At 44.3% G+C, this 18,964-nt stretch overlaps 1 protein-coding gene across 5 annotated transcripts in view; it reads left to right on the plus strand.

Moving 5' to 3' along the window:
- sorcs1 (sortilin-related VPS10 domain containing receptor 1) overlaps positions 1-18,964 on the plus strand; it is a 215,843-nt gene that overhangs the window by 135,479 nt on the left and 61,400 nt on the right. For all 5 annotated transcript variants that reach the window (XR_013284119.1, XR_013284120.1, XM_077525635.1 and 2 more), the window contains exons 5-8: positions 8,081-8,154; positions 13,975-14,039; positions 16,992-17,110; positions 17,248-17,337. Coding sequence is in view for 3 of the 5 variants with exons in the window: in XM_077525635.1 (XP_077381761.1) it covers positions 8,081-8,154; positions 13,975-14,039; positions 16,992-17,110; positions 17,248-17,337 (348 nt within the window). In the remaining 2 variants the exon portion in view is untranslated. The remainder of the gene's footprint in view (positions 1-8,080; positions 8,155-13,974; positions 14,040-16,991; positions 17,111-17,247; positions 17,338-18,964) is intronic.

Raw genomic sequence — 18,964 nt, forward strand, 5'->3', positions numbered from 1 at the left:
AATATTCAAATTAAACAAGAAATAAATATTCTGGGCCTAATTATTTGTAACGAGAATTGTAATGAAAGAAATTGGCAGGATAAACTTGGAGTAATAAAAGAAGAAGCTCAGAAATGGGAAAATAAAAATACAACCTATAAATCAAGAATAAATATAATTAAAACATATATAATGTCTAAAGTTTTATTCCTCGCTAATATCTTTCCCCCGGATCACAAAACAATTATTAAAATGAATAAGATTTGCGTGAATTTGGTCTGGGGAACAACACGCGAGGTTACAAAAAGGGAGCTCCTTTTCAAAGGAAGGAACTTTGGAGGTCTTGGAGCGGTGGATTTAGGCTGCAGACTCCAAATTGCCTTCGTAAAGAATATGCATCTAGCTATATCTAGGAAACCTCCGTGGATTGGCGACTTATCGTGTTGGAAAAAAAGAATAGGAAGAGCTAGACAGGGCCCTATATATAAATTAGTTTTTGGAGATTTTATTGCCCAATATGAACACCTAAAATTAGATTGGAATGGTCTAACGTGTAAAATGATCTTTCAAAAAATAAATGATGCACGATTTGGTGGGGAGGTTAACTTTAAATTGTTAGACAGGAATTAATGCACGGAAGTTATCCGCATTTTAAATAAAAAAAATACTATCATTCCAGAAGGGATGAAAGATATAAAATGGTTGATTGCTGTAGGTAGGCTCCCGACTCGCGCGATTGTTTCGTGGTCATGCTTTGTAAAGACAAAAAAATGCCCCATGAGTAATTGTTCAGAGGATGAAACACAGCAACATTTATTGATTGATTGTCATAGAGCTCAGCAAGTCTGGGCATTGATGAAAGATGTTGGACTTAAAATAGATGTTAATTATATCACTATTATGTATGGCTTAATAGAAAATGACATACCTTCTAAAGATAAAGAACTATTTCAAATTATTATAACTGTTGTCTGTGTAAAATTGTGGAAAACTAGGTGTGTTGTGAGTATGAAGAATATAATAATTGATAGCAACACCGTGTTTAGACAAATTCTCTGTTTTTTAAGGAAAGAACGAAATAAGGATAAAAAGAAGCTTTTTCCCTGGCATATTTTACAGTTGTAAAATGTTCTGGATGTTTTGAATTTTGTGTGTTTTAATTGCTTTTGTACCTTATGTGTAAATAACCTTTTGTACTTGGTGTTTTGAATTTTTTTTGTAAATGATGTGAAACTGAATAAAGTTTTGTAAAGATCGCAAGGCAAGGCAAGGCAAGGCAAGGCAAGGCAAGGCAAGGCAAGGCAAGGCAAGGCAAGGCAAAAAACAAGGACTGGGTTTCGAGGGCTGTGAGGACGCTTCCATGCACTGAGATGTGACACTTCGGCACTGAGGGGAGAATGCAGGTGGTTTTTATTGTCTGGCTTGATTGGTGACAGGTGGTGATAATCATGGGAGGGAACCGGTAATTAGGGAACTGCAGGAAGGGCAAGTGACCTGGGGTGAGAGGGGAATCAGAATTTCAGGGTAAAACAGGAAACATGGTTATGAAAATAAAAGCATGGGCCGTCACGCCGGTGGCGGCGTGACAGTACCCCCCCCCCCTCAATGGCCGGCTCTTGACGGCCTTTCGACACCAAGAGTCCAAAAACAAGGGCGGGCGGAAGGGGGCACGGAGGTGGGAACACGGCCCACCCATCCGTCCCAGACAAAAAGGCAGTTCAGGAGGGCGTCCATGACGCCAGACGAGAGTCCCGTCGGGACCGTTCAGGATGTTCCTGATCCTTTTCTTAACGCAGGATCAGGTTCGGAAGGTACCAAGGGAATCTCGTGGACAGTTTTGACTTGGTAGACCTGGCAGACTTGGCAGACTTGGCGAGGCGTGGCAGACGTGGCAGACTTGGCGTGGCAGGCTTGGCAGACTTGACGAGGCGTGGCTGGCTTGGCAGACGTGGCAGACTTGGCGTGGCAGGCTTGGCAGACTTGGCGAGACGTGGCAGGCTTGGCAGGCGTGGCAGACTTGGCGTGGCAGGCTTGGCAGACTTGGCGAGGCGTGGCAGGCTTGGCGAGGCGTGGCAGGCTTGGCCGACCTGGCGTGGTGTGGTAGACTTTGGCGTGGACGGCTTTGGCGTGGACGGCTTTGGCTTTGACGGCTTTGCCGGCTTTGGCTTTGACGGCTTTTGCTTTGACGGCGTGATGCAGAGACTTGGCGTGACTTGATGCAGAGACTTGATGTGACATGATGCAGAAACTTGGCGTGGCTCAGGGTCTTGGAGCTGCGCCCGGCGAGGCTCGTGGGCTTGAGGCGGCGTCCGGCGAGATTCAGGGGCGAGAGGTTCAAGAGTCAACTGGTTGACTGTGGCTGAGAATGCACTGGTCGCTGATTGGTCCAAGACGTGATCCATACAGTCCTTTCCCCATTCCAGTACGTTCCCGGAGTTCCAGTCGATTCGGGGTTGACGTAGCCAAGGGTGTCCCAGAACCAAAGTGGGTGAGGAAGCTTGGATTACATGAAAACGGAGATTTTCGATGTGTTGTCCAATTCGTACTTCCAGGGGTTCGGTGATATGGGTGATGCTGAATAGCTTCTTGCCATTCAGAGCTCTCGCCTGGATGGTCCGGGGAAGGGGTTCGGTGGTGGCTCGTACTTGCTTTACGAGGCCCCAGTCCATGAGGCTCTCGTCGGAACCGGAGTCGATGAGGGCTGGCAGGTCTATGGTTATAGCATGGTGGCTTATCTGGGCTTGCGTGATCTTTTGGGTCTTGGCAGGTCGGGGTGATGGGAAATTCACCGGTGAACCTCTCTTCACGGTGCAAGTTCCCACCAGATGACCAAGTTCACCACAGTAGTAGCAGCGGCCTTCTTGGCGGCAACGCTGTCGCTCCTCGGTGGTTAACTGGGCCCGACCAAGCTGCATGGGTTCCTCGTCATTCCCACTGACCTCCCTCGCGGTGGATGACTGGGTAAATGCATATCGTGGAGTCTCACTTGCCAGTGGATGCTGGAGGGGTCCAGAACCGGGTATCCCTTGGAGTCCGCTGCTCTGCTTGAGCTCCCGCCTCCGATGATCAGTGCGGATGGCAAGCGAAATCAACGAGTCCAGGTCGCCGGGTAAGTCACTTGGAAGCAAGAGTTCTTGCATAGGTGTTGTGAGCCCCTTTAAAAAGTGATCATAGAGAGCTGTGTCGTTCCAGCCACTCTTGGCTGCTAGAGTTCGGAATCGGATGGCGTAATCATTGACCGATTCTCTGCCTTGTCTGAGATAGCTGAGTTCTCGCGTCTTCTCTCGATCCATGTTGACTGGATCGAAAACTTGGCGGAGAGTCATGCAAAACCCGGCTGCGGTTGATCAGGTCGGGGAGTTTCGTGCCCATTCCGCGGTGGCCCAGTCCCTGGCTCGTCCAGTCAGGTGCGAGATCATGAAGGCCACGCGGGAACGGTCTGTAGGAAAGGCCTGTGGTGAAAGTTCAAAATGAATATCGCATTCAGTCAGGAATGCCTGGCAGTGTCCTGGTTCTCCCGAGTAACGCTCCGGGGGAGCCAGTCTCAGACCTACTCCGGCCAATGCTGGAGTTGTGGTCGGTGGTTTTCTGTCTCGGGGCGGGTAGCGTGGAGTGTTGCAGGTGGCTCATCAGCCCCTGCACCTGTCCAGCAAGTTCACCTATCCGGGTGGCCATGGCTTGCTGGACCTCCTCCAGGTGCGACAAGCGAGTGGCCTGCCTCCGCAGTGCAGCCTCCAACTTATCTGCTGAGTCCATGCTGGCCGAAGTGTACTGACACGACGAGAGAGGGGAGGACTCAGGCGCAGGTAAACAGTTGGCCACAAAAGGCTGCAGTTTATTCGCACGAACAGAAAACTCCTCTTACAGAGGGACAAAAGGCTGAACAAAAAGAGCTCCAAACTGGAGAGACAAAAAGGGCACTCAAAAACGGGAACAACAGAAAGCGCTCCACTAGGGAGGAAAACAAGGGGCAAACTAAGGGCGCAAGACAAGGCAAGGCAAGGCAAGGCAAGGCAAGGCAAGGCAAAAACCAAGGACTGGGTTTCGAGGGCTATGAGGACGCTTCCATGCACTGAGATGTGACACTTCGGCACTGAGGGGAGAATGCAGGTGGTTTTTATTGTCTGGCTTGATTGGTGACAGGTGGTGATAATCATGGGAGGGAACCGGTAATTAGGGAACTGCAGGAAGGGCAAGTGACCTGGGGTGAGAGGGGAATCAGAATTTCAGGGTAAAACAGGAAACATGGTAACATAAAAGCATGGGCCGTCACGCCGGTGGCGGCGTGACAGATCTCCTTTGCTCTGCTGCCGCCTGCTGGCCGTTTGTGTAATAACTACCATTTCTGCAACCGTTCTTTGCAGTTGAGAGGCTAGATCAAAGCCTTCTGTATGCTCTAGCATAAAAAAACAAACAAAAAAACATATAAATACGTCTTTGGGACACTTAAAACATTAAAAAAACGTATTTACACGTTATTGGGAGCAAATGAGTTAACATTTTCAGCTAGGTTGTGATGGGTGTAGATGGGAAAAATACTGACATTCTGTACTTGAATAAAAGTACAATTAATTGTATTAAAAAAAGTACTTTGGTAAAAGTAAAAGTACTCATTCAAATAATTACTCAAGTAAGTAAAAAAAAAGTACAGGCTCTAAAATGTCCATCCATCCCTCTATTTTCTTGACCGCTTATTCCTCACAAGGCGTTGGGTGCTGGAGCCTATCTCAGCTGGCTTTGGGCAGCAGGCGGGGGACACCCTGGACTGGTTGCTAGCTAATCGCAGGGCACACAGAGACGAACAACCATCCACACTCACAAGCACACCTAGGGACAATTCGGAGCGCCCAATTAACCTGCCATGCATGTCTTTGGAATGTGGGAGGAGACCGGAGAACCCGGAGAAGACCCACGCAGGCACGGGGAGAACATGCAAACTCCACCCAGGAAGGCCGGAGCCTGGACTCGAACCGGAGTCCTCAGAACTGGGTGTAATAAAAAACATAAGGAGATCCATTTTATAGATTCATGCCTCTAATGTGGGGGGCATAATCATCTTGGTGGCGGGTTACGGACCCCTATGGCCTGCCCATGGCGACGGGTGTGCATCAATGCTGTATAAGGATTGCCAGTTGACACCGACACTAACTATTCCAAATTGGCATTCAAGACTTATTGCTAGCTCGCCGGTTGGCCTGATCCTTTCTTAAACGCTATAATATGTTCTTCCATATTTACCGTTTCATGAGCAGTCCAGGTAACACCCGGAAAAGACATAAACGGGGCGCGGCAGCCACACAGGGAGAGGCGGGGTTTTCGCATCTTACTTCCGGGTTAGAAAAAAAAAAAGTATATTTCACAAGAAAGTACATTTCTATTGTGTAAAGGGCACAAATGTAAATGACTGAAGTGAATCGCATATGCATCAAAAGTTTTGAAACTCACAGGATGTGCAAGACAGGCAAATAGCTGGCGAGTGTTAGGTCTGTGCTCTGGTGTGCTTTGTCTCCCTCTAGTGCAGTGTACTAGTGAGCAGTAGGAGGTATGGAATCACACCTGTCACCTATCAGCAATCAGCAGCTATTTAAGGCTGGCTGCAGCAGTCTGCTGGTCCCAAAGGATTGTTTGCTTTCTCCCATGTGCCCATCAGCTGCCTGTGCTGAGTGTTTGTGTATTTTATGTACTCGTGTTGTGTCCTTCACGTTTACACCTACTAGAATAAGTACATTGTTTTGTGTAACTTGTATAGACGTTATTTTGCGTTGTACTTTGAGGCCGACCTAGCGTCGTGCAGTTGTAGTGCCTTTTGGTTTATTCCACGTGTTGCGTGCGCTTTGTTGAATAAACCTTTTTGTAAACCCCTTTTGTTTGTCTGCTTTGGAATCCAAATTACTCGGCTTTGCCGAACTCATAACAGCGAGTTTTCACAAGTAAAATAAATAGTAAATTAATGGCATTCTATTCCAAAATAAAATGGGGAGTCACATATCTGTCCTCTACAAACAGAAAAAGTTGTATGGACATTACACATGGGTGTGTATGCTTTCAATGGAATAACAATCCCTACAAATTGAGTTATGCTTTAGAAATCATCACATTACAGCTGTAAGCTCCAAAGTAAACAGATTTGCCCAATATCTGTTTGTTCATGGAATGTCATTGCCTTAGTAAAGGGGGGAAAAAAAAAACTTTTGAAAGTGCCTCCCTTTGACAAAGTTGCTGATCTTAGCAAGATTGTATAAAATATCAGTGAATGTGTTTGTTCATCCAAAGTACTTTTAGCAATGTCTAGCAACACATAATCAAAACACTTCTTAACCTAACATGCACACACACACACACCACTAAATGCAATAAGAAAAAATAGAGAGGGGTGGTTTGTTGGTCATAAGTGAAATATCCATTCACCATGACAACTAATCTTATTCTGTCATGTTATTGGAGCAAATCTGTTTTACATCTGACTGAACTTCACTTCAAATGAGTTAGTGAAATCAAGTGATCAATTTTAGATGGCTTAATGTTAGAGGACTTTCAAAACCAGCCATGGCCTTGCACAAATATTTTAACTTAAAAATATATCATTGCGACACAGCTTAAATGGGAGTTTTCAAGTTCTATCAAAGACCTCTCCCATTCACTGGTCTGGCCTGGTCACCTGCAGTGCTTTATTTGCTTGACTTCCGTGAAGGAGTTTGGTTCTTACTCAGTGACAGTGTAAATGGTGAATGTCCTCATTAGGGTCATGTTTGAACCTGAGCCTACCCAGCTGACTTTGGCAGAGACTGATCGCCAGTCATTCACAGGGCACATATGGATAAACAATCATTCTGACTAGTGATGGGCATTATAGTTCTTTTAGGTGAACTGAATCACTACAATCAGTTCATTTAAAAGAACCGTTCAAAAGAGTCGTTCATCTTATCGTTACACAAAATGGCAACACGTTCACTCACTGATCCGTTCACGTCTTCGCAAACGGGAAGCTTCCTCAGTGACTCGTGCCTGAACACCAATAGCGAGGCTGTATGTGTAGTAAAATCCCGCCCGCGTCTGACGCTAGCTGCTGATTGGTTGTTGGTGAAGACTGATGGCATGAGTGTGGCTGCTCTCGAATTAACTGAGAAAAGAACGAATCAATTCAAGAAGTGACCCGCTCATTCAATTCACTGAAAAGAGTCGTTCTTTTTGAACGAATCAGTCGTGAACGACACAACACTAATTCTGACTCTGATTCACACCTATGGACATTTTAGAGTCATCACTTAACCTAACATGGATGTTTTGGAATGTATGAGGAAGCCAGATTACCCAAAGAGGTAAACTTATAATTGTGTCTTATTTTTGACACTGACTAGTGTCGACCATATTCATATTCCCATAAGAGAACTCTGCCAACACTCAAATTTTAAAACTGGTTGTCCATTCCTGCCAATTAATACCATCCAACCAGTTCAAATATCACAGGGGAAACTAGTCCGGCACCGATTCCTCCACCCGCGCATGCGTCAAAGAACGAAGATGGCGGAAGCTAGCAGGAGATGGACGGAGCTTTGAACAGCTCACTAGCTCAGGATAGGGATGGATAAACCGAGGCTTTCCGAAAACTGAGGCTTTGGTTTGGCTTGGTTTAGTTTAGTTTATCAATTTTTCCGAAACAATGAACCACTTTCGAGACAATTTCGCCTGGCTGCACTAAACTGAAGCACTGCTTCGAGGCATTTGACACACTGCAAGAGCTCCATCTGCTGGTCAAACCTGCGCACATGGAATTTTTAGAATCACTGTTTACAAAGCTTCATTACTTGCGATCATGTAGGAGCCTCGGCATTTCATAAGTTCAATTAAGTTTCAGTTACTTACAAAGTATATGACATTTTTCACCCCTCACTTTTCTACCGTAAGGTTTTATTTAAGTGAATAGTATCATGTATACAATTATATATGCATTTTTAAGACAGCATGTCACATTTGTGTTGTTGTTTTTTGTTTTTTTGTTTTTTTTAAATGAGTGGTGGGAATTATTTTAAGATACTATATGACGTCAATGTGTTCTGCAAAATCCCTACCTGACATTATGATTGGTTTGTGTTGCATACAGCTCTACAGCTCAGTGGAGTTTGGGAGGAGGTGGCAACTGGTGCATGAGAAAGTGACTCCAAATCGTTTTTACTGGTAAGTGCTGAGATTTGTGTCAACACAAGTTGTGCAGTGTTTAGCTGAATACTGGTTGAGAAAGTGGTACTTTATATATTGCTGGCATCTGGCAGAATCCTCATACATTCAAAATGATCACTTCTGGATAAAATATTATTATAATAAAAAATGGGACATAGTGGGATTGGGAAAGATATGTAGCAGATCCCACATTTTAAATCTAAATATCGGTGACAATCAGTTTAATGTAAAGGCAGAATTTGCAGTGTTAAAAAAGGTGAACAAAATTCATGCATCTTAAAACTGGACGATGCGACAGTCGAATGTTTTTCTTAAAATGGTCTTTAGAAAATTCTTCCCTCCCTGGCCCCATCCAAACAGGCCACTGAGAGATTGTAAAGACAGAAAGTGTGACACACTAGTCTATCAATCATTTTTACCATCTGAACACACGCACAAGAGTCTGCTGGCTCTTGCCGCAGCGCCCCGTAGCACTGGTTGTTTTCACAGATTATTGAACGCTGTTAAACAGCAAAAGTCAAAAAGAAGGAATTGGACAGCCTTGTGGCGATAATTGGGGTCGTCGTTTGCGATGACTTCATAATTTGGACGGTACTAAGGAAAGTTGTAATTCCCTCAGCAACGTCTAGGGGCACCACGTTGACTTGGTCGTCGTTTGCTCTGGTTTTCGGAGCAAAATAAATGATGAAGTCCTAGATCAAGTGTTCATAATCTGAAGTCCCTACTGTATTCAGCCGAAGCAGGTCCTGGGGTGGTTGCCTGGTTCCGTGCCCAAGTGGGCAAGGCACGTCGTAGAAGGGGCTGGGTGGCCCAACCAGGGTCTGATGAGGAGCCGGCGTGAAGTCTTTCGTGGGTGCGAGAAGGAATCGGCCCGCGGCTGATGGTGCGCTCCTGATGGTGCGTCAGGAGGCGAGAGACCGCGTGGCTTGGACACCACGTGGTTCAGGCGCACGGAGGAGGTACCGTTCCTGGCTGGAGCAGGTAAAGGGGGCCAAAATGTCCAAACGACTGAGTTCCAGAACAAGGGCCACAAGTGGTAGTTGCCTCCTTGCATGGCGCGCGCGCTTTGGTGAACTCCAGATTCAAACAAAGACACCATGTAGTCGCTCTCCCACTGTGGTGGTCAGGGAAGAGAGGAGGAATACAAAGGTCCACAGGGAAAGATAGTCTGCAGGAAAAGAGAGAGAGGTCCTTGCACGCTGGGCTTTTAACCTCACGGGGCAAGTGGCCAGGAGCTCCGCCCCTTCCGTACGCCAGAAGCAAGCTTGCTTACGAAGGCAACCTTTTGGCGTACAATAGCATTTTAAATTTAGTTAGAATTGACAAGCCAGTGCTTCACAAATAAACACATATCATTCTGAACACGTTTCAAACGCTAATGCTATCATCCAGTTACTTAGTCGGCTAAGCTTCTGCTATTTAGCTAGATTAAGTAGCACTCAACTTTATTTGGCCTTTCTTTGAGGCACACACGTAAGTTTTTACATTTGTACACAAAGAAAACATGACATGAATCATTTGTGTAATTCCGGTACACACAGAGTCCCGTTTATTTCCAGAATTATGTGAAATTTAGGTTAATTATAAGCGTGCAGACTTCAACAGGGTAATTCCGATTGTGATCGCTTGGTGTCACTCTTGTCACGTGTGAACTTCAAAGTAATGTCTGGCACAAAAGTGCTCCCCATCTGATGTGTAGTACTGGGGAAGCTAGCTGGGCCAGGTCGATAGGCCCAAAACGTCCCAATGTCTAGTCTGGGTGTCTTGAACCAAGCATGAACATTGATATAAGCCTCCTGCCAGATGTTGAGGTGTAAAATAACAGGGTTGGGAGTCCTTTGGAATCAAAGGACTCATAATCAAGCCGGAAGGAAGGTAGATTCACGAAAAACGAAAGGAGTAGTCATCGCAAAGGTAGAATAAAGAAAAAAAAAAAGGTTGGTATGAGGACAATAATTGTTACAGCCCTCATGACAAATCAAAGGTATACATAGGCTATGTAATGGTTGTTTTCTCTGCGGATGGCTGCATCGCTTGGCCTGGAAAATCATACCCTAAGTTGTCGCTCTCACCCAGTTGTCAGGTAAATTAATCACCTCTCTTGTATTTTTAAATGATTGTATATTCCAAAAAAATACAACATCAAATCAATAACATTTAATGTTGGGCAACATGAGATCATGAACAAGCCATGCTAACAACGCAGCAGCCGTGACTAATTGAATACAGTCACGTCCACGTTAATGAGGGGTGTTACCTCAGGAAACTCCTTTCTATATAATTGGTCAATTTATGATTGTCCTTGTTATGTTGGTTGAGGAGCAACAAACGAAGTGGCGATGCCAGGGACTGAACCCAGGGCCTCATATTTGCTCTACCACTGAGCTACACCCCCTACAGTTTGCTACGTCACCAAGTGTAAAGTTTCGTCTACTTTCAGCCACCAAATTGCCAGGTACATGGGGAGCGTATCAAAGAATGCGAGTGCACCTGCACACTGCACAGTCTACGAATATACAGCTTTGAGTGTCTGACCGGGGTCCATTGTAGAACTTCAAAGGGATTTCCCAATTCTAGTCGAGGAACACTGTCTCCTGTGCATGGACCAATTCCCTCTGGCCCAACCTTAATCTTGTGTATTTTCTTTGTTCTCCATGCCTCATCACTGCTTCTGTCAGGATGAGCTGATCTGGTTCACTTAAGGATTACATCATGCTGCTCATCCCACTTCTGATCCCAATATTTGTAGTATGCAATTCACTGAAGCAACAGGCCACTATGGTAAGTGGCCTCTTGCATAACATAGTTAAGATAAACTATGTTATCATGTATTCTTTACACAGCTAAAGTATAGAAATATTAATAGCTTTAATAAACTATATGCCATCACCTTCACAGAAGTGGCGAATCATGACCCAATCACTCTAACTCGCGTTGCCAGAAACCGTTCACTTTCAAAGAGCAGAGCATTTGCTAACAATGATGAATAACAGCCAAGTGACCATTTGCCACGACTGTCATCTTAAAATGCTACAATATATCACAAGCTGGTAGCTAATGTCCTTTTTAAGGATTGTAATGGATGGATGGATGGATGGCAACCCAGTGATTGTATTTCTTCGGCCGCTGTGCATCCCTGCATCTTTCAAAACAATTCTTCTGCATTACTTACCTGTTACTCTAATTTTGTGACTTAGATTCATTCACAATGTTTTTTTGCCCACATGTCCGGCATATGTCAAATAAAACCAAATGTTTCGAAATCTAACTCACAATTTGAGTCATCAGAAAACTAGTTCAATAAAACAAAACTGCACCTTTCAGAGTGGCCTTTTATTGCGGGCAATCTAAGGCACACTAATCATGGTGTCTAAGCATCTTGATAAGGCACCCCTGTGAGATGGGATGGATTATCTCAGCGAAGAAGAAGTGCTCACTGTCACAGATTTAGACGAAATGGTGATACTGTGTATGTGAATTTTTTAGTTCATCTAATAAAAAATGGGAGCAAAAACAAACCTGTTGCGTTTATATTTTTGTTGAGTATACTTTAGTTGTTACCGGTTTCTTTCTCTTTCTGAATGGTGTTAAATTGGTAGCAGGTGCCATTCCAAGTCTCCATCTTTTTCACGTAAAAGTGCATCTCTGAGGAGCCAAAACAGGCTCACGCCATCCTCTCGTCGCTTCGAACAAAAGCAGTAACGCAACGTGACGGCATAATACAAATGAATCCAAAAATTGAAATGAATCAGTAAACACATGAACATAGAGCCAACAGGTAATTGTTTACATGGTTGTAGTACGTCATATCCGGTTTGGCTGCTGAGCTTGCCTGGCTTATGAGGATTTTGCCGCGTAATTATTGAAAAAAAAATTGTGAAATACTTTGTTAATATGTATTGATTCGAGGAACCGTTCATTTTGGCGTATATGTTACATTATTTAATACACCATATTAAAATGTGTCCCCGAGCGTCCCACACAACTTTAAGCTCATGGGAGAATATTGCCCCAATGTGATGGTCAAAAGAGGCCAGGAGTTTTTAAAAGATGTGTACAGTGATATTGTGTCTGATAGTCCTAATCGCCTGTGGACAACATTCTGTAGCCAACAGTGTCCCCCCCCCCCAGTCTTTTTAAGTGTAATTTTAGTTTTTCTCCTCTCTCCCAGTCGTCACATTCTTTTTGATCAGGAGTGAAAACATTTTGTATTAAAATTGTGTGATGTGTGGTATCAATGCTTTTAAAATAAAATAAACATTGAAGGCTTTCAAGGTCATTGCATCAATTAAACGATTTTGTAAGTTGCAAAGATATGCAAAGTTATTATAACGTTTAAAAAACAGTTCTCACATGATTTTGTTTTGGCAACAGCTCCATCTCAAAATTATGTTTAGAGATCCTTTCTTCACCTGCTCTGGCCTCTGACACCAAGTTTTTAAGCATATACAATATTCATATTTAAACTAGTTATGCATATTGTTTTTTTTAACAATAGTTTTCTTAGCTATGTGGACAAATCATTCAAGTTATAGGCTTCAATAAGTAGGCCATCACACAAATATTACATGCAGGGAAATAACTACTGCGATATCTTCTTATTCCTGCATTATTGTTGCACAGATTCAGGTTTGTATATTATTATTTTTATGCAACCTGTAAAAATGTTTTGTTTCTTTTTTGTCCCCTTTTTCTGCCTGTATTAATTTATCTCCTGTTCCATATATTGCTGTCTTTGCCTCTCCTGTGATCCTTCAGTCTCTTTAATACATATTAAATGCCATAAGGATAATATACCATAATTTTATATGCTAGGGCGGCAGGGTGGTTGACTGGTTAGCACGTCCGCCTCCCAGTACTGAGAATTCGGGTTTGAGTCCAGGCTCCGGTCTTCCTGGGTGGAGTTTGCATGTTCTCCCCGTGCCTGTGTGGGTCTTCTCTGGGTACTCCGGTCTACTCCCACATTGACAAAGACATGCATGGCAGGTTAATTGGGCACTCCGAATTGTCCCTCGGTGTGCTTGTGAGTGTGGATGGTTATTCGTCTCTGTGTGCCCTGCGATTGGCCTGCAACCAGTCCAGGTAGTACCCCGCCTCATGCCCAAAAGCCAGCTGAGATAGGCTCCAGCACCCCCCGCGACCCTTGTGAGGAATAAGTGGTCAAGAAAATGGATGGATGGATGGATGGATTATATGCTATTCCATCTGTAGTCAACCATGCAATCAAGAGAAAACTAATGGCTTTTCCTCTGCTATTGATGTCAGGAACGACGGTGGTATGAACACCAGCACAATCCTCATCTTCAATTATGTAGTCTTCTAAGTGTCTAGGTTTCACTCTGTCCCTAGTTGGATATCTTCTACTTTCAGGTTCGTTTTCCACTGCACCTTTATTCTCATTGTGTGCACATCTCTCTGAGCTTGTTTCTGGAGTGTCTTCTCTCCTCTTAGAGATCTCCTGCTCAGTTTCCCTAGTCCTAGGTACAGGTTCCTCCCTCGTCGTTATTAGTGCATTGATTTTTCTCATCTGTTTGTGTCTGTTTTTCCACATATTCCTTGCTTGCAAATTTAACTACCCTGTGTTTTTGGACTTTGGTTGAGTCCGGATAATATACTAAATATGCCGGGCTGTTTTTCTCATATCCTACAAAGAATCCTCGGGCACATTTAGTATCTAGTTTTCCTTTGTCCTGTTTGTATGTGTAACATACAGACCCAAATTTTTGCATTTTGGACAAGTTTGTAATGTTAAAGAAACCCTAAGAGGGTAAAAAGGATACGCTCTTCCTTTTTAAATCACAATTGTCCGCCTTTCAGGTCAAAAATGGGTTTGGACAAGGAGCCAGGTTTGATTCACCTGGAAACCACCATCTCTGAAGGACGTGAGTAATTGAATTTTATGCTCAGCACTCCATTCTCTTATGTCTTTGTACTGTATTGTGAGATTAGCCAAAGTAGAACAAATTGGAAGTTGCATGGTGAAGTTTGCTGAAGGGTAATGTAAAGGGACAACATGAATAGATGAGTCTGGGGTCGCAAAATAACAATGGAATCAAAAAATAATGCATGCATTAGAATGTTATGAAAGCCAAGGGAAACAACGCAGTCTCTCCCAGAAAAAGAAAAACGACTCTTTTATTACAGTGAATGAATTAAAATGAATGAATGTAGTGGGATATTGTCTGATGATATACAGTTTAATACAATTGTGCTCATAACTTTGCATACTTTAGGACAGGGATAGAGAACCCTGGTCCTCGAGAGCCAATGTCCTGCCTTTTTTCCATGTTTCTCTCCTCCAACACAACCGACTCAAATTATCAGCTAATCAGCAAGCATTGTCGAAGCCTGATAAATGATCTTGTTCATGAATCAGGTGTGTTGGTTGAGGGAGACATGAAAAACAGGCAGGACAGTGGCTCTCGAGGACCAGGGTTCCCTATCACCCTTAGGGGTAGTGGTGCAGCAATTACCCAGGTTTTACGATTAACCATGGTTTTTAAACGTCAGGATTATCTAACCGCAGCCGTTCAACAATACTTGTTACTTACGCTCACTACATCACTGCTGCTCCCACACGCTCCATTTTGCGGGCGCAAAACACAGGGTTCAGCTTTGAACGAGCAGGGAGAGTTGCGTACCCGACAGCTGGGTCTGGTTGAGTGTACGTGGGGAAAGGAGAGGCCAAACCGAGGCGGCAGCAAGCGAGGCGAGGCGGAGGCCCCACGGAGTGCGACGGTCAGGCCTCTCGGCCCGAGTCGCCGCCACCAGGAACAGTGGCACACCGTTCACAGTGCCACCGCTCTGTCACCACCGAGGAGGGAAACATCTTCAACAGGCAGGACAGCGATTCTCGGGGACCAGGGTTCCCTAACCCTCGTATATGGTGTGTGGTAACCTAACACCGGGAGAAAGGTTTGCATGTTTGTGTGTGTGAGGGACAGTAAGAGAAGAGATGAGCATGGGTTTGACAAGGAATTATTGAGTGCGGGCTATTATGCTTTTGAAATTGAATACAAATTGGTTTCTGCATCCTAACATGATATCAGGCTACAACCACTGCAAACTAACTAGCCTACAACTGGTATAAATTAGCTAGCATCAATGTTTATTACAGTGGTACCCTCTACTTACGAACATCCCTTCATATGAAATTTTCAAGTTACGAAACTCCTCAACAGGAAAATATTGCCTCTTGTTACGAAAGAAGTTTCAGGATACGAAAGGTAAAACTACAGTATGGGCTGCTACTTGCAGCTCCCAGAGTTTCCTGAATGCAACATACTTACAGCTGCTCTGCCCTAGGCTATTACTGGCATCTTCATGGCATCCCACTGGCTAAGAGGGTCATGTACCGTATGTCACCATAGATACAGAATAGAATGTGTCTATGTAGCGTCCTCGTCATTCGCCCCTCGGGAGGTGTTTAGATAGTTTTACATAAATGTATTAACTAACGGCCGACGAGTTTGTGCAAAAATTCAAACAATTGGTGATTTATGAAGGCTACGTTGCACAGTAAGTTTTTAATTGCGACGAGACAGGCCTTTTTTGGAAAAAGATGCCTCGCCGTACCTGAAGTTTCCATCAAGTTTCGGAATTTATTGAAAAGAATCACCCAGAAAAAGTGTTCACCATTCGGGCGATCGCTCACTATGATGATGTTTGCCTTGGACATTTTCAAAGGATTGTGAAAAAAAACAAGGGCTCCAGGTGGAGGAGTGGAACCGTCATATGCCTTCGGTGCCGGATGGCGTGGGTTCACTTATCCACCTGGGAGATCATGTGCGGCTTACATGATGTAAGCGTGAGTGGAGATTGAGTGATTTAAAAAAAAATAAAAATAAAAATAAAAAAAACATCCTTGGATCAGTTCTTTACAAATCACTAGGCAAAAACACTTCTGAGAGAGAACATGAACCAAAAAGAGGGCAAAAACACGAAGAGGACAGCAGTTAAAAAGGTATTCTCATTTATTGTGCAATAATCTAATTGTAATATGTATTTGTTACATGTTTTGATGCATTTTTTATGCATTATAAAACATTTATGTATGAATTTTGGGAGGCTTGGAACGGATTAGGGCATTTATATGGAAAATATGTCTCTACTTACAAAATTTTCTACTTAAGAACTTTCTTCCAGAACCAATTAATTTCGTAAGTAGAGGTACCATTGTATTCTGTCACCAAGGGCCGCAGGCACCAAGTACGGTTAGTGAAGTTGAACTGGATGCTTTCGGTTCAGATGGTCACAGATGTAATCGTTTGAGCTCTGATTTATATAATTTTCATAAAAACAAGGTGTGAAAAAACAACAGTCTAGGTTGCCTAAAAGTCTGGAATTTGTACAATGTTGGTGTTTTCCAGATAGGCAGTGCCAAATAAAAAACATATTGTTGGAAGCAAAATGGAACAAGAAATCAATGCCTCTCTTCGACATCAACACAGCAGACAAAAGCCAATCATACAAAGCCAGAAAGCAACATTTGTTGTGTGTGATGTTCCAATCCGAGGCGAGAGACTATCACTATTGATCATGTGCACATGGAGAGAGCCAGCACATATTTGGCAGAGGCTCCCATGTGGGGACCGACACTCTCAGCGGACTGCAATTGAAGGCAAAGAAAGCAATTGGCCTCTTTGCTCATCTATCTTCACCTTCAACTAGCATCAAGATTAGTGAGACCACTTTATTGACACGAGTAATATGGAAAGGCCGAAAAGGCTGTCGGGCTTTATGGGAAGGTTGTCTATCTTCATTGGTTAATGGCAAGACTGATGCCTTGGTGTGTGTTTGTGTGTGTGTGTGCGTTGTGTGTGTGGTGGGAGCAGAGGCACTGTATGTCACCTGCAAACTCCAGAACTGCACAGATGCCAACAAGGGCAAACCATTCCCTGGCTACATTGACCCCAATTCTCTGGTGGTTCAAGATGAGTATGTGTTTGTCCAGGTGGGTGATTGTCAAGTTCAACATCACAGTGGAAACGTTTTAGCGGTGTAAGATATGAAGAATTAAAGATATTCAGGGGTCGTTGTTCAAAACTGTTTCATCATAATTTGTCTTGCTCATGTAATTATAACATGTAGGTGTCGACTACAGGGACGCCAATCTACTATGTGTCTGCGAAGAGGGATGTCTTTACCCCAATGAAACTGCCAAAGTACAGTTTGCCCAAGGTAACCAACACTGCCTGATTATCCATCCATCCATCCATCCATCCATCCATCCATCCATCCATCCATCCATCCATCCATCCATCCATCCATCCATCCATCCATCCTTTTTCTTGACCGCGTATTCCTCACAAGGGTCGCGGGGGTTGCTGGAGCCTATCTCAGCTGGCTCTGGGCAGTAGGCGGGGGACACCCTGGACTGGTTGCCAGCCAATCGCAGGGCACACAGAGACGAACAACCATCCACACTCACAAACACACCTAGGGACAATTCGAAGTGCCCAATTAACCTGCCATGCATGTCTTTGGAATGTGGGAGGAGACCGGAGTACCCGCAGAAGACCCACGCGGGCACAGGGAGAGCATGCAAACTCCACCCAGGAAGGCCGGAGCCTGGACTCAAACCTGAGTCCTCAGAACTGGGAGGCGGATGTGCTAACCACTCGACACCGTGCCGCCTACTGCCCGATTATTAGAAAAGTAATTTACGATATCTCAATTGCAGGTTTGTTTGTTTTGTTTTTTTCTTTTTTCTTTTTAACAATTGCACAAACACTATAAAACAAAAGAATTGCTTAATTATCAAGACCTTACACTGAAGGAGCAAAACATTGGACCAGATTTTCATCACTATAAACATAAGGTCAGCCTCATCTTTCCTAGATAAAAATGTATGCAGTGCCTCTCGCTGTTTAAATTCAACAAGGAAACTGTGAGTAATACTGCGAGAGCAGAATTAATTGCAGGGTCCACTCGGCTGTTAGGTTTGTTTACCCGTCCCCCACCCCTGCCAGTCGCCCGCCATCGGCGCCTATTGGTTTCGTCCTGCCCTAAACAATGCCTGATCCGACCTAAAAAAAAGTTTGGCTGCAAATGTATCAGGGGGAGAGGTACAAGATGTATTCTCTGGATTTTGTGAACTCACAAATACCGTGAGAATTCAGCTTGCTGGCAAGGTTAGATTCATTTTGCACAGGATTAGATGTTCTGCATCTCGTGTGCGTGGTTGTGCTAAGTGTGTTAGTGTTTTTAAAATCCGAGCACTGTTTTCTATTTTGCGTTTAAGTAGTCGTAACAAAACTATAATACAATGATGTGATTCAAAGGAAAATGTTATGTACCTGATTGTCAATATTATGGAGCATTCCACAAGTTAAGTGGGAAGTGCTGGCGGTCCTCTTCATCCATCCATCCATCCATCCATCCATCCATCCATCCATCTTCTACCACTTATCCAAGGTCGGGTTGCGGAGGCAGCAGCTTTAGGAGGGATGCCAAGACTTCCCTCTCCCCAGCCACATCAACCAGCTCTTCCGGTGGTATCCAAGGTGTTCCCATGCCAGCCAAGAGACATAGTCTCTCCTGCGTGTCCTGGGTCATCCCCGAGGCCTCCCTCTGTGGAACATGCCCAGAACACCTCTCCGGGGAGGCATCCGATGGGCATCAGATGCCCGAGCCACCTCAGCTGACTCCTCTCAACGCGGAGGAGCAGTGGCTCGACTCTGAGTCCCTCCCGGATGAAGCTCACTGCAAGGGGTTATTGTCGGGTTGTTGTTGTAGGATCATTTGCATGAGTAGTAGTTATTAAAACAATTAAACACGATCTTTTAGAAACAATATTAGCCAGTAT

Source organism: Festucalex cinctus, chromosome 6, assembly GCF_051991245.1.
Source record: "Festucalex cinctus isolate MCC-2025b chromosome 6, RoL_Fcin_1.0, whole genome shotgun sequence".
Taxonomy (NCBI): domain Eukaryota; kingdom Metazoa; phylum Chordata; class Actinopteri; order Syngnathiformes; family Syngnathidae; genus Festucalex; species Festucalex cinctus.